Source organism: Salmo salar, chromosome ssa06, assembly GCF_905237065.1.
Source record: "Salmo salar chromosome ssa06, Ssal_v3.1, whole genome shotgun sequence".
Lineage (NCBI taxonomy): Eukaryota > Metazoa > Chordata > Actinopteri > Salmoniformes > Salmonidae > Salmo > Salmo salar.
Window position 1 is genome coordinate 67,489,439 of NC_059447.1, and position 19,900 is coordinate 67,509,338.

Sequence of the window (19,900 nt, forward strand, 5' to 3'; positions counted from 1 at the left end):
GAGAATTAGAGAGAGCATATTTAAATTCACACAGGACACCGGATAAGACAAGAGAAATACTCCAGATGTAACAGACTGACCCTAGCCCCCCGACACATAAACTACAGCAGCATAAATACTGGAGGCTGAGACAGGAGGGATCAGAAGACACTGTGGCCCCATGTTACACGTCTTCCTCTTAAATTTTGAATCTGAACTGAATGTTTGAGAGCTTTACAATATTGTGAAAAACAGTCACATAGTCATAGTCCCTTCCTGTAAGGCATAATGCTTCGAGGAGAAAATATGCAGTCTGCCAGATTTTCAAAGTAAATTCGTTTAGTGTGGGATGCAAAATGCATACATGGTGCAACAATGACCCCCAGAGGCCAGAAATAATACTGCACTTTACGGTCATTTCACTGTGCTGAGGATTGCAGAAATACTGTACCGTAGTAGGTTGAAATACACACAGACAATGGCAACCCATCATTCAGGGCTGTTTTGAGCAGCACATTTTTTTGCAATTTATATATATATATTAACACACACACACTACCGTTCAAAAGTTTGGGGTCACTTAGAAATGTCCTTGTTTTTGAAAGAAAAGCAAATTTTTTTGGTCCATTAATATAACATCAAATTGATCAGAAATACAGTGTAGACATTGTTAATGTTGTAAATGACTATTGTAGATGGAAACGGCAGATTTTTTATGGAATATCTACATAGGCGTACAGAGGCCCATTATCAGCAACCATCAGGCCTGTGTTCCAATGGCACGTTGTGTTAGCTAATTCAAGTTTATCATTTTAAAAGGCTAATTGATCATTAGAAAACCCTTTTGAAATTATGTTAGCACAGCTGAAAACTGTTGTACTGATTAAAGAAGCAATAAAACTGGCCTTCTTTAGACTAGTTGAGTATCTGGAGCATCAGCATTTGTGGGTTCGTTATGATATCTATATTTTTGGGGGGCTTGCCTGTTTTGCATGTTATGTTGGCATTAATACGTGTCACATATCAGTTTGCAAACAATGTAAAAAAAACCATATATAATTCAGTTAATAAAGCTGCATACACACATGGTCTGTTTTTTTGTTTTCTTGAGGCAGCTCCAAAATGCAGGTGTTTCAGCCTAGCTCAGTGCTTTCTGTGGTGGTGGGGCGAGCCAGCAGAAAATAGGAGCATTGCGCCGTGATTGGCTCAGTGTTCTGTCACTCATGGGGACAGTATGTCATCGCTAAGTTTCAGTGCTTAGTAAGGGTAGACATCCAAAATGTCAGCCCTTTGGGTCCTGCCATAGAGTTATAATACCGGTACCCCCTGTATATAGCCTCGTTATTGTTATTTTATTGTGTTACTATTTATTTTTTACTTTAGTTTATTTGGTCAATATTTCTTAACTCTTCTTGAACTGCACTGTTGGTTAAGGGCTTGTAAAGTAAGTGTTTCACGGTAAGGTCTACACTTATTGTATTCAGCGCATGTGACAAATACATTTTGATTTGATTTATTACAAGTGCCCTTCCAAGAAGGCTCAAGGTCATTGGCCACAGATAAAAGGACATCAAATCACATTATATGTACAGTCGTTTTGATTGGACTGATCATGTCAACATCTTACTTTCAAAGTCTTAGCTAGCAATCATCATCATGAATCAAGTTGACAATCTACTGGCAAATCCTTTTTAATCGTTGTCATATGAAGAAAAATAATGAAGAGAAATTATAGATAAAATGTATCGGTGCTCATCGGCCATTGGACATAAAGATTACACAAGTTGGAAATCGTAAATTCAACAATGAGTAGTTTGAAAGGAATCAGTGGCTAACTGCAAGCATTGCAAAGCAACCACTAACGTTAGCCTGTTATTCAATGGAGTGGCTGTGTTTTTTTTTTCAGAGTTCCCACCATAAATCCAGAAAATGCCACTTTGATGACAAAATTTGCCCACAAAGGACCGCTGCGCCACCTTCACAAGGTGAGTCCAAAAATGTCTTGTATGCTGCTGCGTAAAGGATGTAATATGCAAGGGAGATATGTATACTGTAGCTAAGAAAGTAATACTAAGTGTATGTTGTGTAGTAAGCTGTTAGTAGCCCATGTGCCTTACTCTAATAATTTGGTCTATTTTCACCCACACGGTATTGTAAACACATTGTTCGTGGCCCGGTGTGTGCTTGTTTGCCAACCTTTTTTATACAGCTTTGACGGTGCTACTGATAGTAGTGGTGGCGCTTGGCTTGCACGTGAAAATTCAGCACACACAACATTCTATAATAGAATTGTGTGATTTGATGTGTTAAATTAAAAGCTTATTTAACACGTCAAGTAGTGTTATATGATGTGGATCTTTTTTGACACGCAACGACATGCCTCACCCTAATCATTTGTGCTATTTTCACCTCTTCAGTTCTCCTACTGTTCTAACTTGGTGGTGCACATGTAGCCTATAACCTGTTTTAGAAAAATTTAATCGTCTAATATTGTAAGAGCTTTCATTGTCTGTTTATATGCCCCTTTTATTTATCCCACGGTTCTGATTTGGTGTACAGGGAGTACACTGTAAGAACGGCCCATGTTCTGAATTCTGTCGCTGTACATTTCAAAAGTGCTGAACAAATAGTTATGTTGACTATTTCCGCCGTCGCTCACTCATTAATGTCTTAATTGAAATTACGGATTGCCTCTTATCCGCTTGTCATCCCCCCTAATGCCATAGTTTGTACATCTCAATTGTCAGTAGAAACCACATTTGTTTAAGCAAGTCAGCCATATCAGGTATGTTTTTTAAAAAGGCAGTAAATGAGGCTGAATGAGCTGTTTTGCTGCCAGACAAGTCTCAGATGAAAGCCAGGTGTAGCAGTGGTAAGCAGTTGGGACAGCTTTATGTAGGCCCTAACAGTTTGTGGGCACCGATTGTCACCGTTATAGTGCAATTCATGTATTGTTTTAGTGTTGTGTTGTGGCTTAGCTGGCAAGCAGCCCACCATTTTTTGTTTGCCCCACCAAGAGATTACATGTAAAAAAATCGCCACTGCACACAAACGGCATAAAAGTGAATGAAAACATTTTTTATCAACACATTATAAATACAAAATCATTCAAGCGGCATTATCTTACAAAACCCGAGCTTGACTATTTAAAAACAATAAAAGAACAGAGGATAATCATACTGAAGGCAAACTAGTGAGTTTAGTTGATGTCAATATGGACTTAGGGTGTAGTGATATGTTGTTCTATGAAGTAGTTGCCTATATCTAAATATATACACAAAAGCTCATATTTTGTACATGTACCCATCCATCAAAAGGTATGATTTTATATTTTTCACTTGAACTATCAGTTATCATAGAATCCAGAAGCGGCTACTGGAGTACAGAATTGAGTGTGTTTTTGTTTTCTTAGTCTGTCGAAACAGTATGCTTGCCTATGCATTAACTGTACACTTGTCTATGATTTTTAAGTTTGATCTGTCATAGCATGTCTAGAGTATGTTACATAAGAATGATGAATCCGTGTGTAATCACTACTGTTGTTTCAGCAGGTGTGGGTCAGGATCAGGAATGGTCCACTACTTGGTGAGGAAGGGTAGTAGTAGTGGTGGGACCAGTGCCGTTGCTACTAGTTTTGTCTTTCCCTTTCATGAAGAAGGTTAGTAGCTCCCCCTTCCCCTTGACAAAGATGGGGCCTCTCCTGACGAAGCGGAATCCGTACTCCTTTAGGATGTCATAACAGTCCTCCACCACCTGGGGGAAGCACATCATAGGGTAATGACGGATAAAAATGGGACATTATAGGATGTAGAAGGAAAACTGTTTATCAAGATAAAAGAGAGGAGGAGATGGGAAAAGACTTAGGTGGGAAAATAAGGGGGAAAGAGAGGAAGGTAGTAGACAGGTGAGGAAATGTGTGTTACCTGGATGTTGCCCATCACCCCTGTAGACTCCATTCTGCTGGCTACGTTGACTGTGTTGCCCCAGATGTCATAATGAGGTTTACGAGCACCAATCACTCCAGCTAAAACCGAGCCCTTATTCAGACCTATGAGGAAGAGACATGTCACTCAAACCAACACACACACACACACACACACACACACACACACACACACACACACTTACCGATGCGTAGCATGAAGTTGTTGAAGGACTGGTCGTTGAGTTTGGTGAGAGTGACCTTCATGGCCAGAGCAAAGTCTGCCAGGTCAGCTAGGTGCTGCCAACGTTCTAACAATGACTGTTCCTCTATCTGAAGGGGAGAAATAGCCTTCATCATCACAATCATCAGCACCATTAGTCATGCTGATATACATTGAGCTTGATTATGTATTCTGTGTTGTCAGTTGCTGTGGTTACCGGGCGGTTGCAGTATCCGTTGGTGTTGCTCTCGGGTGTGACTCCAGACGCAGCCATGTAGGTGCTTCCTATAGTCTTAATCTTAGTGATGAAGCGGAACTCATTCCTGTCCAACAGCTGGCAGGGGAGCAAGGAAATTAATTATCCCGTTACTGTACTAAAACACACACGCACACACAGAGAGATCACTCACACTGTCAAAGTCAGAGATAATCTCATTGAGGATCCTCAGACACTCTATGCCCCCATTGTTGATGCCCTCCTCTGTGTAGAAGTCTGAGAAGTTGGGGATGGAGGCAAACATCACTCCTATCTCATCATATGACTGGCTGTACAGCTCCTACAGAGGAGAAACAAAATTGATGGGTAAGAAAAACACTGAAGCTCGTCATACATCCTTTTACAATTTCCTGTATTTATTTAATGCCCTTTCTTTGAGTCTCTCTCCCTTCTTGTTTGTATTTTAATTGTCCCTCTCTCTCTATCTCGCTCTCTGTCTACTCCCCCTTCCCTCTCTCACCTCGTCTCTCTTCTTAGAACCCAGGAAGTGTTTGGCTACATGTTCAGGCAGCATGTTGGTGACCAGCGCTTCATTCCAGCGCCTCATTTCAAACACCCTCTCCTTCTGGTCATGCACCTCAATCTTCCACAGGAAAAGCTTCCGCGACTGCCTCTCCACCTGGTGAAAAAGAGGAGGGTGGAGTGAAAGAAAGAGAGTGTTTTAAGCAAGCTCATACAGACTAGTGCTGTCAGGGGGATCAGTAACAACAGCAAGTCTCTCTCAGTTTGTATTATTGACGAGTTAGAGGCTGATGCTCATGGAAGTCTGACTCAATGTGAATCGGAGGTGTGATTGTGAGGATGTTCAGGAGGAGGTAACCCACATGTCTGGCAAAGTAGTAGAAGCAGATCATCATGATCATGATCATCACTGTCATCAGGTACTTGGAAGGGACTACAGACATCCTGAGGATGAGAGAGGGAGAGAGAACATATTGAGTATCCACAGCTTTCTACTTTACCTGCCAATATAACTACCATGCAGGTACATGATTTTAGCACCACTTGAGGGATTACAGTTTCTCACCTGTAGCTGGTGAATCGTATGAAGTCATACAGGTCGTAGATATCCCTCCAGCTGTAGATGTTGACGGCGCCCGTTGCCACAATGACCAGCAGCATGAGCCCCAGCTTGACCAGGTGGCTCACCTGCACCAGCATTGTGGTCGCCACAAGCGACAGCACCGCCATATAGCTGTAGTGTTTAGGGTTTTCTGCGCAACCTCCGTCACCTAGCGACTCCCTGCTGAGGCCAGCACTGGTGTTGAGGAACAGGAAGGGAGGCTGGACACAGCTCAGCTACAATGTCAAGAGGGGTTGGGGTGAGAAATGTTCAATCGATAAACTAAGGCAATATTCCAGTAATGACATGCACGATAACTCCCCTAATGCAATGTTAACATATAATGTTACAAAAACGTCATTGTAACATTTAAACAAAAACAAACTAAAGCAATATTTTAACTCAAGCATAATTTGGGCAACATTGCAGTTGCCGCACATTCTCTATGCTCCACACTCCACTAGACATCTCTGCACCACTGATAATTCCTCTCTTGACATTCGGGAGTCCTGTTCCTGCCTAACAGAAAAAGCAGTAAAGTGTGGAACAGGCTGTCCCTGTTGGGCCTTCCAAATGAGCGTGCAGGCAGTGAGAGACAGCTAACTCTCTGTAATGGACCCCTATGGGGATGGGTAGGTTTTGACTACGTGGTATCAGAAACCTGTATATAATGATGAAATGCTCATGTCTAAACCCTAACAATGGGAGTTGTTCTTCCAAGCTTAAGTCCAAAATAAGCCCATAGAAACGCATTGGGCTTATTTTGGACAGGTTTTGGTGAGAGGGAAACCTGTCGCTTCGCCTCTTCCTCTCTGGTGGTATACAGCTACGACTGAAAGTGATTTTTTTGCAGCAGGTTTGGACAATTAACATAGCGGGTTAAGGTTAGGAAAATGATTAGGGTTAGCTAAAATGCTCTCCTAACCAGTTACAAAAAAATCACTTCCGGTCGTAGCTGTACTCCATCTCGTCACAACCGGATAGGTACTCAGACACAAACCGTTTAGAAGGCACTGAAGAGTATGATAGCAACAAGGTAAGAACACACACAACCTGAAAAAATTGGCTCACCATATCGGCAATCTCGGCCATGGTTAAAACAAAGATGGCTGCTATGGCCCAGGTGTTCCGTGCCCAACGGGTTCGATCGATCCACATTGAGAACGACACGAGCCTCTTCGAGAACATCTTTTACACAGACACAGACAAACATTATTATAATCACCATCATCACCACCTCCATCATTATCATCAGAGGAGGAGACTCACACGAGGGAAGACGGCAGCCATGGAGCAGATAGTGAGAATGAGCAGCAACCCCTCTCCAATCGCCAGGGTCACATAGTTCACCATCAGCCTGTCAGACAGAGGCACACATACTAAACTCAGCAAAAAAAAGGAACTTCCTCTCACTGTCAACTGCGTTTATTTTCAGCAAACTTAACATGTGTAAATATTTGTATTAACATAACAAGATTCAACATCTGAGACATAAACTGAACAAGTTCCACAGACATGTGACTAACAGAAATGGAATAATGTGTCCCTGAACAAAGGAGGGGTCAAAATCAAAAGTAACAGTCAGTATCTGGTGTGGCCACCAGCTGCATTAGGTACTGCAGTGCATCTCCTCCTCATGGACTGCACCAGATTTGCCAGTTCTCGCTGTGAGATGTTACCCCACTCTTCTACCAAGGCACTTGCAAGTTCATGGTCATTTCTGGGGGGGAATGGCCATAGCCCTCACCCTCCGATACAACAGGTCCCAGACGTGCTCAATGGGAGATCCGGGCTCTTCGCTGGCCACGGCAGGACACTAACATTCCTGTCTTACAGGAAATCACGCACAGAATGAGCGGTATGGCTGGTGGCATTGTCATGCTGGAGGGTCATGTCAGGATGAGCCTGCAGGAAGGGTACCACATGAGGGAGGAGGATGTCTTCCCTGTAACGCACAGCGTTGAGATTGCCTGCAATGACAACAAGCTCAGTCCGATGATGCTGTGACACACCACCCCAGACCATGACGGACCCTCCATCTCCAAATCGATCCTGCTCCAGAGTACAGGCCTCGGTGTAATGCTCATTCCTTCAACGATAAACGCGAATCGGACCATCACCCCTGGTGAGACAAAACCGCGACTCGTCAGTGAAGAGCACTTTTTGCCATTCCTGTCTGGTCCAGCGACGGTGGGTTTGTGCCCATGGGCGACGTTGTTGCCAGTGATGTCTGGTGAGGACCTGCCTTACAACACGCCTACAAGCCCTCAGTCCAGCCTCTCTCAGCCTATTGCGGACAGTCTGAGCACTGATGGAGGGATTGTGCATTCCTGGTGTAACTCGGGCAGTTGTTGTTGCCATCCTGTACCTGTCCCGCAGGTGTGATGTTCAGATGTACCGATCCTGTGCAGGTGTTGTTACACGTGGTCTGTCACTGCGAGGATGATCAGCTGTCCGTCCTGTCTCCCTGTAGTGCTGTCTTAGGCGTCTCACAGTACGGACATTGCAATTTATTGTCCGTCTGTAAATTATTAGTGTCTTAACAACTGTTACACAGGTGCATGTTCATTAATTGTTTATGGTTCATTGAACAAGCATAGGAAAGTGTTTTTTTATTATTATTATTTCTTTAAGGGGTGGATCAGCTTAATATTGCGGAAAGATTGTTGCTTCCATCAATGTAATTGTCTGCATCATTTCCAATCCCCCATATATTTTTTGGGGTAAATATATACATGCATACATATACACATATATACATACACATACCTATATAGATATACATACTTTTTAAAGAATATACCTTTATTATTCCCCTCAAACCCTACCACCCTTCCCCCAATTGGAGTAAACTAATAAACACTTAGGCTTCTACCTTCAATTTATACATCTTATACACATTTTACAGACACAATCTATTTTACAATAGTTATATTTTGTTTGTTTTTAGTCCTTCCTCTATTTCTGATGTCTATCCCGTTTGATTTCTATTTGTAACTGTGCTATTTCACAAACGTTTCTGAACCTATATACATTTTACACACCCCGTATGTGTTACATTGGTTATCTTGTTATTAGTCCCACCCTTCAGCTCCATTCAGCCCCTCCCATCTGTCTCTCAACATCATCCATTTTGGATTTCTATTTGCCATATATTTTTCAACTGTGCTGTGATGCTTCACAAAAGTACTGAACCTTTCTATTCTCATAGCTTCTACAACAGACTGTAAATTAAAAATAAACATTTTTGCTAAAATAATTATTATATTATTGATTGATTGACTATGGCTTTTCAAATCACCCAGTACTGCTATCTGCAGCGTTAGTTCTAGGCAAATCAGTCCTATTTATGATATCATTCACTAAAATTATACCTTTTTTTAATTTTAATTTTATTTGAAAAATACGTTGTTTTTTTATCAATTAGTATATTTGAGTTTAAACACAATATTTGTTGTATTATTTGTTCTGTCTTTTCTGGTGGATTAAACTCAAATTGAAACCAACTTCCTAAGGCTTGTTTAAAAAAGAATGATATTTTGGAGATTATTTCCTTTTCAAACAACCGAAAGTGAGCATCACATATATACCACTTGGGTCCCGTTTCAGTAATAATGATATCAGACCTTGTTGCGTGTCTGATAATCTACCATTTATATAGGAGTGGTTAAAACATGCCATTAAAGGTCCTCTGAGTATATCAAAAAAAGTTTTGTATACTTCCACTGGTATGCCATCTAGCCATGGAGTTTTCCCAGCCTTAACTCCCCAGTTGCATCAATAAGTTCCTCCTCTGTAATTTGGCCTTCACATGAGTGTTTCTGTACAGATGTTAATTTGACATTATTATTAGGAAAAAATTCCATACAATTAGTTTCAGTTAGTGGAGATGGAGACTGAAATGAAAACATATTCTTAAAGTACTTTACGTCCTCTTTCAAAATATCATTCTGTGAATCATGCGTGACTTTTTTGGTAGCATTTCTATATTGAAGATTGAAAAATAATTTGGTGCATTTTTCCCCATATTCCATCCAGTTCGCTTTATTTTTATAATATATTTCTTGAATAAGTTCCTCCATTTCTTTTAGTTTTTCCTCTAACTTATTCTGTGCCCTCTATGGTACAGTTTTTATTGCTATCTAACTGTACTGTTAGTCCTTCAATTTCCTTTGTTAATATGGATTCTTTTGATCTAAATTGCTTTTGTTTTATAGATGAGTACTGGATTGAAAGGCCTCTAAAGATAAATTTAAAAGTGTCCCATACAATAAGGGGATCTGCTGTACCTATGTTATGTCTGAAAAAGTCAGTTATAAATTCTTCTGTCCTAATTCTAAACAATTTATCATCTAGTAGGCTTTGATTCGAATATCCTCGCCCATGTGAATATTCTGTAAGAGTAATATATATGCCAATTAGGTGATGATCCAACCACATTCTGTCCCCGATCAACACTTTTTAAACTCTTGGTGCCAGAGAGAATGGCATAAGGAAGTAGTCAAGACGACTAGCTTGACTATGCCTCTGCCATGTATATCTCACTAGGTCAGGGTATTTAAGTCTCCATATATCCACTAATTGGTGATAGTTTGTAGTGTGATTTCCTTTCCGGTCCATAGAGGTATTTAAGACCGTATTAAAATCTCCCACCATAATAATAGAGTCTAGTGTTGCTTGTAGAGTTGATACATTCTTATATATATTTTAAAAGAAGCTTGGATCATCATTATTTGGACCGTATAGGTTAATAAGCCATATCTGTTTATTGTCCAATAACATATTTAAAATAATCCATCTACCTTGATGATCTGTTTGGACAATTTGCACATTTAGATCAAAATTACTATTAATTATAACCATCACCCCTTTAGAATTTCTTTGCCCATGGGAGAAATATATTTCGCCCCCCAGTCCCTTTTCCACAAAACTTCATCTAAAATTGTTGAATGAGTTTCCTGTAAACAATAGATATTATATTCCTTCTCTTTTAGCCAGGTAAATACTGATCGTCTTTTCTTATTATCTGCTAGGCCATTACAATTATAACTGGCTATACTTATTTCACCACTTACCATAATGAGACACAACTTTCAATTCTATTTATCAAAATATATGTTTGTAAACGTGTCATTAAAAAGTAACATGATGATTGAGTGTCTATATAGCTGTACCATGATATTTGCATTGCTACTACAGTGAGGGAAAAAAGTATTTGATCCCCTGCTGATTTTGTACGTTTGCCCACTGACAAAGAAATGATCAGTCTATAATTTTAATGGTAGGTTTATTTGAACAGTGAGAGACAGAATAACAACAAAAAAATCCTGAAAAACACGTCAAAAATTTTATAAAATGATAATCCTGTTTCTTATTTTCCATAATTAGCTATTAATATTTGTAGTAATGTAGGCAATTTATGCAAAGGGTTTTACCTCTCACCAGTCTCGCCATTACCAAAATTACATTATTACAAGCAATTATTATATTAGCAAACAATTATTGTGAATCATCCTATATTGTCCCTAACATCTTTTACTCCTTCGCAACAGTTGTGGGATACGCACATACACCCACACACTAAACCATAGGCTCACATTCTCAACAGTTGCACCATCCCAGAGCCCAACTCAAGAAAGGTCTTGAATTACGAATGCATATACAGTTGCAGCTGTATGAGAAGGCCTGCAAGACTGTGCAAAAAAATGGGCTGAAATTGAGAGATTTTATTAACCATTGTCACATCCTAGATGACGGAGGCCAAATGTACACCTTTTCCCTGAAACACCCACAACACGGTCCCCCGTATTGACCATATTCCCAAGCATCTCCATGCAGTCAGACTTATGATTTTGTGCCACCGTGGCCACAATAATATACACCCTCTCTGAATGTCCGAGTGTGACCCCCCTCCCCATGGGTTACTGCAGCTAGTGTTGCCAGCACTGCCACTGCCTGGGTGGGGGCACCCCACCGGAATCCCCACCGGCTAGGTACAAGGTCACTCAACGCCACACTTTTCCAAATATAACAACAACAAAAAAAAATAAACATACCACACCATCCACACATACCGTGCCTTCTGTTTACTGAGTTTTTATCTTCACCATGTTGAATTACTGATTGTGTGTTCCAATTAGTTATATTTGAAGATCAATAAAAAATATAGATTTCTATTTTATTTTTACAATCCATAACCGGGCTAGAATTGTGTTACATTTTTTTCCCCGTCTATAAGAACTTTGTAATTGTTTAAATAACTATGGAGTAGTCTTTTTATCTCTGAACAACTGGTTATCAATATATAGTTTATCAACGACGAAAGCTACTCGTTTCCCTTTTAATCTATTTTCCTTAAATTGGATACAGAACTTTACGCCGTTCTGCAAGTTCTGCAATTTTGGGAAACAGTGTTTAAACCCTTTACAATGAAGATCTGTGAAGATATTTGGATTTTTACGAATTATGTTTGAAAGACAGGGTCCTGAAAAAGGGACGTTTCTTTTTTTGCTGAGTTTATGTTGTAGTACAGTATATTTAATATTTTGTGTTGAATATAATGTGTGAACTCACATTGGGTCTATGAGGACCTCCATGCCTGCAGTGAAAAAGAGGACCAGGCAGCTGCAGCAGAAAGCTACACCACTCTGTCTTTCCTTCTCTGCAGAGTAACGCCCCTCCAACTCCCCATCCACAAACTGCAGGGACACAGGGTTGGTCCGACGCTCCTTCGCACTGATAGAACGAGAGAGAGAGAGAGATCGAAAGAGTGAGAGGAGTAGAGGAGTATATACTTTTCCCTCTTATTTGCTTTGTCCCCCCAGCCTATCCTCCCTTTCCCCTTCTCCTCCTCTCTTACGGCTCTTCGTTCTCTCTCTCCAGCAGCTCCAGGTGCAGTAGTCTGTTCAGTTCCTGTTCACTCTCCCTGGCATCCACTTTCTTTTTTATTTGACGCTGAGGGCTCGTCACCTAGGCAACACAGGTCAGAGGTCATGGATAGGCTCGTAGTGAAATTCCTACAATTAGTCAAATCTAATCAAAATCTTAAAAGAAAAGATGGAAGTTAGGGGTTAGGTGTACCTGTGTTTTTGCTTCCTGTTTGCGCTCTGTGGGCGTGCCTCGGACCGAACCGACGCTCCCATTGGTCTCTGTGGTGTTAATCAACTGGGGAGAGTTTCTATTCTGAAAAATTAGGAGTGGGGAGAGAGAGAGAGAGCAATATAAAACATTTAATTTACAGAACCAGGCCAGACAGAGAGAGGAATATAAAACATTTAATTTATAGAACCAGGCCAGACAGAGAGGTCATCACTTACTACCATGTTGAGTCCGTTGACCTGGGTGGTTTCCTTGGAGAACAGCACCAGGTAGGTATCTATGCCTTTCTCCAGCAGGTACTCACACCTCTCCCCTCCGTTCCCTGGCTCCAGGTCAAACTCTCCATGCAGACACTCCATGGTGCTCTGGGAGATGTGGACACGCCTGGAGAACACGCACACCCATAGACACACACTGTCTATGTACCCTCTTGGCAATGAAAGTGACACTCAGAGACATTACTAGTGACCTCTCCCTGGGCCAGTGGTCTTGCTGTACATTTCTTACCCAGGTATCCCTCCTGACTCCATCTTGTTGGCCACAGTGACGTCAGTGGACCAGACATCAAACTGCCACCTCCTCTGTCCCAGCACCCCTCCCAGCACAGTGCCTGTGTGCACCCCCACACGCATGTCAACCTCTGTCTTAGTCTTCTCACGCACATACCTGAGTTTGGATGGAAAAGGGGTTAATTCAATTCAGTTTTTCTAAATGCTATCCTTTTCTAAATTGTACATCCCTCATGCTCACTCTTCCACCCTCCTCTCCCACCCTTCTTCCCCCTTCCTCCTCCTTTTCCTTCCTCTCCTCCTTCCCCTCACTTACGAGATGGCCTCCACCATGGCCAGGCCCATCATGATGGAACAGGCTGCGTGGTCATCACGGTAATCAGGCAAGCCACAGATACAGTAGTAACAGTCTCCCAGGATCTTGATACGCAACTGGTGGTGTTGCTGTATGGAGGGAGGGAGGGTGGAGATAGAGCGAGAGGAGAGGAGAGGAGAGACACAATGACAGGAATGATATGAATGTCATGTATGTTATGAGTTGTATGTGTTTGCGAGAGAAATAAACAGTGTATTTTAAAGACAGCAGAAGTATCCTTATAGAAGAGATAGGTGAGTCGGATGAATGTGAAAGACACCTAAGATAACGTATTGTTGTGAGAGATAAGGAGAGAACAACACAAGGAGGCAGAGAAACAAGACCATGAGACAAAGCAAGGTATAGAGCAGGGTTCTCCAACTGGCGGCCGACGGGCCGAATTTGGTCCGTGATTATTGTTGGACAGAAAAGACTGTACAAAAACCAGGAAATCCACTCCAAGTGATTTTCATTTTGGAAATCTATTCCCAATTATTCCCTATAGAGAAGACACGTGATCGTATACAAATGTAATAATTTTTAATTATTACGGTTTAGTCAAATATATCTGTTTCGGCTTTTTACGGTCAATTTGCAATTTAAAAATGATTTGTAATTTGCTCCGGCTCCCCGACCATCCGCTCAAGAAAGAAATCGGACCGTGGCTGAATCTAGTTGATGATTCCTGGTATAGAGAGAAACTCACAGCAGCTAGCTTGTCAAAGCGGGCGAACAGTTCGTTGAGCAGCTTGACCAGCTCTTGTGCACTACACGCTGAGGAGAGCTGGGTAAAACCCACTATATCAGCAAATAGGATACTGTAAGAGAGAGGGAGGGAGAGAGAGAGAGAGAGAAGAGGGGGAGAGAAAGGGGAAAGGGGGAAGCAGAGAAAACTAAATTGCTTAATAGGTTCGCTCAATATCCATGTGTTAGAGTACAGATTATTGTCATGAGTATTTCTGAATGATAGCACATCTTCACGTTCACATTACGTTATATTAACATTGTCGAACCTGACGTTCTCATGACGGTACATGTACATGGTGTTGAACTGCTGCACTTCGTTCTGGTTAGCCTGTTTCTTCATGCCCTCCAGCATCTCTTCTGCTATGTGTTTGGGCAGGATGGACAGCAACAACTCCTCCTGCACACACAGAGACAGACGTGTGCACTGCATGTTTGAGACAGGAGTATAATTTCTGTGAGCATCCTCTCAGGGCCACGTCGTCATGGCAATGTGAAACAGTCAGATGTGTTCTGATTGGCTGGCTGCACCCGTCTCCCAGAAGCCTCCACTGCCTCTTTGCCACTCTGGGAATTCTGTCTAACTTATTTCTCTCCCTCTGTCTCGCTCTCTCTCTCCAGGGCCCATACTGTTTGCTCTACAAATAGTAGCAGTCAGGGAAAAGCATAACAGAGGATGGAAGGGACACAATAATAATTGGCTCATCAGCTGCAGTGAATTAGGGTCGACTCAGTTAATTTGACAGTAATGACAGAGAGGATTGTGTGAGGGGACAGGAGACAGAGGAGAGAGAAGGAGGAGATGAGAGAGAGAATGGAAAGCAGTAAAGGGAGAGAGGAAAAGGCAAGAGAAGAAAGAAAGAGGGAAGTGATGGAAAGAGACATTAACCCTTGTCCCACACCTCTGCATACCTCAGAACGTATGTGACCAACTTAAAAAGCACCCAACTGTTGCACCTCCGTAACAATGCCTCTACTGTAAAGATAACAACAGTCTGTCTAATTATCCCATTAGACCAGAGCCAGAGACAACACACTGTAATTACAGCAGTGCTGGGTTATCCAGCACACTGCTAACCGCTAGAGGTGACAGCACACTGCTAACCGCTAGAGGTGGCAGCACACTGCTAACCGCTAGAGGTGACAGCACACTGCTAACCGCTAGAGGTGACAGCACACTGCTAACCGCTAGAGGAGACAGCACATTGCTAACAGCTAGAGGAGACAGCACACTGCTAACAGCTAGAGGTGACAGCACACTGCTAACAGCTAGAGGTGATAGCACACTGCTAACAGCTAGAGGTGACAGCACACTGCTAACAGCTAGAGGTGACAGCACACTGCTAACAGCTAGAGGTGACAGCACACTGCTAACAGCTAGAGGTGACAGCACACAGCTAACAGCTAGAGGTGACAGCACACTGCTAACCGCTAGAGGTGACAGCACACTGCTAAACGCTAGAGGTGACAGCACACTGCTAACAGCTAGAGGTGACAGCACACTGCTAACAGCTAGAGGAGACAGTTGGTAACAGGGCACTCGGGCATCAGGGCACACACAAACACACGGATGCAGACGCCCACACACACGCACACACATCTACCTGCTGGGTGCTCTGCTCCTCCAGGGTGAGTTTGACCTCCAGGGACTGGCGCGCCTCCAGGAAGGCCGTTCGGTACTTCCTGTCGGCCATGTAGTATGATATCACGCCCACAGTGACCGCAAACAGGTACAACACCCAGTTAGCCAGGAGCTGGGGGAGTGGGGCAGATGGGGGAAGGGATGGACATAACACGTGGCTGAAAACTAAGTCCTGACTGACTGAGGTTGTGAGGGATGCAGAGGGAGCGTTGCGTTCCAAAGGTTCAACAACATTTTCCAAAATTACCCTCAGCTCGAAGGGTGTCCCACAGATCCCTGCACAGCTGGCTTTCATAACCTGGCACACAAAGGCAACTTAATGGTGATTAGCTGAGTTTGGAGTGTGTGTGATGTTTCAAGTCTTCTCACCTGTATCATGCCCTATCTCACCAGCCAGTGTTGCGCCTGTCCTCTTTCCCACAGAGCAAATTGTCCATTGTTGATTTTTCAGTGTTGATTCAGGAGTTAAGTGTATTTTTCACATGCTTTGGAGACAACAGTTGTAGACTAACAGTGAAAAGCTTACTTACGGGCCCTTCCCAACAATGCAGATGAAGACATAATATTCGAAAAATATATAAATAATAACACAAGGAATAAATACACAATGATTAACGAGTCGATGTGCAGGGGTACAAGGTAATTGCGGTACATACTGTTTGTACACATATGCAGGGATAAAGTGACTAGGCAACAGGATAGATAATAAATAATAACAGCAGCGTATGTGATGAGTCAAAAGAGTTAGTGCAAAAAGGGTCAATGCAGTTAGCCCGGGTAGCTATTGGTTAACTATTTAACTACTTATCAGTCTTATGGCTTGGGGGTTGAAGCTGTTCAGGGTCCTGTTGTAAGAGTGAAATTAACACTCAGTGGAGTAAATTAACCCCCAGTGTTATTTTTCTGGATTATTATTAATATCTGTGTTTTTGATTGATTAATCACATGCTACACAAAGGCAAATTACATACATTTTTCTAAACTAATCCAAACAGTTCGCTATATTTATTGCACCGTTACTGAAATGATTGTTCCAGTTTAAATGGTTTAGGTAGTCTTCTTACCAACTTCACCCAACCCTGACAGTCATTCTGAATGCAGGTTGAGGGTGAATAAAAATTCCAACTGTTGGATATCCTAACTCTGGCTGGATTCCAATTGGTATAACACATCACTTTGCAAGCCAGCATAATGTGACTTGCAGGCCTGATGTGGCCTGAAAACCAGGAGTTTCCAAACACCACTGTGTTAGGACGAAACTAGGCCCTCAAAGTAAGTCTTAATCATATAAGTATTGTATTGTCATTAATGGCATAATGATGGCATTCGCCTATGTACTCACTTGGTGAAAGCCACAGACCTTTAAAATAAAATAATTCAATAACCATGTCTCTGTCACTAACAATTACAGTCATGGGTGGTAACTCTACAATTCCCTTCAAAAGATGTCCTGGGAAATATGAAATTAGGCTATACACCATATAGTGTTAAAACAACACCCCAAAATGATTTACTCTAACACTACAGGTGTTCATTTTGTACACTAAGAAAGTGTAACAGTGACTGCACTAAGCGAAGTAAGTCAATTTTACTCTAAATCAAGTGTTATGTTTAACACTGTAGGTGTTGCATATTACTCTACAGTAGAGTTATGAAAACACCACAATCAAGTTAATTTGAAAACTTTAAGATTTGAATGTGGAACACTGCAATAGAGTTACATCTTTAAAAACTTTCAAAAGTGTTATTTTAACACCAGTTCAGTGGGACTCATATGTTCACCGAAAATAGTGTAAATCTAATACTTTCCGAGTTAAATGTACACCATTGATTTTGCTGAGCACTCACCTACCAGCACCCCTTCCCTTTTTGCCCACCTTTGTTTCCACTCACCCCATCCCAATCTTTACCCACATCCACCTCTCCTTTACCTGTCTGAGCAGTATGGTTCCCTGCAGGCTGTCCTGGTGCCTTTGGGCGATGGTGACCCCCAGCACCAGGGTATGGACCCCACAGGACAGAGCAGTGAGCAGCAGGAGAGGGACCAGGGTCAGGGGCAGCGTCAGGAAGCATGAGAAACTGAAGAAGGCCTGCCAGCCCGCTGTGTCACAGGCCTGGGGGGAAAGCTGGTAGTTCAGCCCCAGGTAGCACAGCACGTGCACGGCTATCATCAGCCAGAGTACGTATGGTATCACACCGCGCACAACAGGCGCCGCGGGGAGCTTGCGCAGTCGGCAAAGCGTGTAGAGTACAATATCCGCAGCAAGTCCAACTGCCGCGACCACGATCATTGCACGTTTGTCTGTCGTGTACACCACTGCGCACATGACAATGACATAGCAGTTGAAAAGCGCCGCAAACACCACCAGCACGAGAAGAGTCTCCTGTCGCTGCCGTCGGAAGTAGACCTGGTAGAGCCGCTCGAGGGACTCGGGCGCAAAGGTGAGGCGCATGATGCGCGGCAGGCACACGCAGCAGCCGGTGTTGCGCACGGTCACCTCGTGCGTACGACCTGCTCCGTGCCCGTTGTCCGACGAGACTGGGACCGAACATTCTCCAGAATCCTCTGCAGACTGCTCCGTGTCTGTGTAAACCCGGTTTATAGACATATTGGATCCAGAGTAAGAGTTCCAGTCTCAGTGAAGGTAATCCGTAATCCTATTTTTCTCCAAAGCGCACTAGATCCTTGAGTGCGCAAGCAGACAGGGAGTGTTTAGCTTCAGAGATTCAGTGAGATGTCACAAAAGGAAAACCCTGTCATTTATTTTCAGGGGAATTAATGACGTGATGACATAGCCTAACCACAGTAGGCTAACTAAAAGTGTCTCCCGTGAATCGCATCAGACCCTCATTTTAACAACGTCCACCATATTTTGTGAAGACTTGGTCTGACTAACACCACCAAGTTTGACATGACCTCCCCTTACCGTTGTGAAAAAATATGTCCATGTTTTCCGATTCACCATTATGTCAGCTCTGTAAAAGAATAACATTTGCGATGCTTGAAGACTTCTCCCTCGTCTACCAGATCACACAGTCACTATCTCTGCGCCACTGTCCACCGTTTCCATGGCAAACCTCGCAATCTCACAGTGTAGAGCAGCATGCGATACAATCATATTGGTTTTCCTTTTATAAAGACTGATATTCGGTGATCTCAAAAAGACATTATAACTTGTTTCTTGTCTTGATTCACTTTGCCTTGGATATATAACAACCGATAGTTATCCAATTACGCATAACGCTGACACATCATATCCAACACTACAGTATGAAAACAAAATAATGATAATACTTTGAAATATGTAAAATACACAATATCATTATTCATTCATTCTGAAGTAGGCCAAAGTAATCTAAAAGCATTAGACATATCCATTTGAAATAGATAAAACGCAATATAATCAATATTATCTAAAACAATTACAATCTTAGTGCAAATGTGGTATTTAAAGACTTGACAACAGGTTTGTTTAATAAACTCAAATAGTTGTGACAACTGTCATCACCTAAAATGTTCTAAATAGTCAAGATTGAGGTAAATATCCAACAGATTCCATAAGTACTCACGACTGGTTTTAGATCAAGGGTGGAAAAAAATTGTCAATTGCTTTTAATCCTCTTGGAATCAGAAGGATTCTTTAAACTGTTTTCTTTCCAGCAAACAGACCAATCTCTCTCACTCTCCCTCTCTTTCTCTCTGCCCTCCCCTCTCTCTCCCTGATGTTGCTAACGCAGTTGAAACCAAACTAATTACCGGATTGTTATTGTGTCTTGGGGGAGGAATGGAGGATGGAGCAGGGAGGTAGGGAATGGAGAGAAGAAGGGAGGCGGTGGTAGTTCTCATACTTATTGTGGGTTTAGTTCGGGAAGTAAGTTATGAATCCTGCATCCTCATCATGACCATAATCATAATCATAGACAAAGGATACACACCTTGAGTTATCCTTCATGTTTATTATGATTTCTAGGTCATTAACTGGCCATGGTCAGCAAATAATGTCAGTGCACTCTGTAAAGTCTCAGTAAAGTACAAATAGGAATACACACACACACACACACACACACACACACACACACACACACAC

General features: G+C 42.3%; 1 protein-coding gene across 1 annotated transcript; it reads right to left on the reverse strand.

The window, feature by feature from the left end:
* Positions 1 to 3,036: 3,036 nt before the first annotated feature.
* On the reverse strand, positions 3,037 to 19,485 carry LOC106607897 (adenylate cyclase type 3). Its single transcript, XM_014205376.2, has 20 exons — positions 17,744 to 19,485; positions 15,775 to 15,924; positions 14,440 to 14,570; positions 14,133 to 14,244; positions 13,388 to 13,515; positions 13,070 to 13,228; positions 12,781 to 12,946; positions 12,545 to 12,646; positions 12,324 to 12,433; positions 12,038 to 12,199; positions 6,734 to 6,821; positions 6,536 to 6,652; positions 5,429 to 5,700; positions 5,226 to 5,307; positions 4,862 to 5,020; positions 4,535 to 4,681; positions 4,342 to 4,458; positions 4,108 to 4,234; positions 3,903 to 4,027; positions 3,037 to 3,732 (listed from the first exon to the last, which is right to left on the reverse strand). Exons 1-20 carry the CDS (start codon positions 18,419 to 18,421, stop codon positions 3,544 to 3,546), a joined length of 3,321 nt encoding a protein of 1,106 aa, XP_014060851.1. The 5' UTR covers positions 18,422 to 19,485; the 3' UTR covers positions 3,037 to 3,543.
* Between the last annotated feature and the right edge of the window lie 415 nt (positions 19,486 to 19,900).

Excerpts from the sequence above, each read along its gene's own strand:
- LOC106607897 (XM_014205376.2), bottom strand. The coding sequence starts at position 18,421 with ATGTCTATAAACCGGGTTTACACAGACACGGAGCAGTCTGCAGAGGAT. Across the intron at positions 5,308-5,428 it reads ATACGATTCACCAGCTACAG|GATGTCTGTAGTCCCTTCCA; the intron begins GTGAGAAACTGT and ends TCTCATCCTCAG. Across the intron at positions 5,021-5,225 it reads TCTACTACTTTGCCAGACAT|GTGGAGAGGCAGTCGCGGAA; the intron begins GTGGGTTACCTC and ends CTTTTTCACCAG.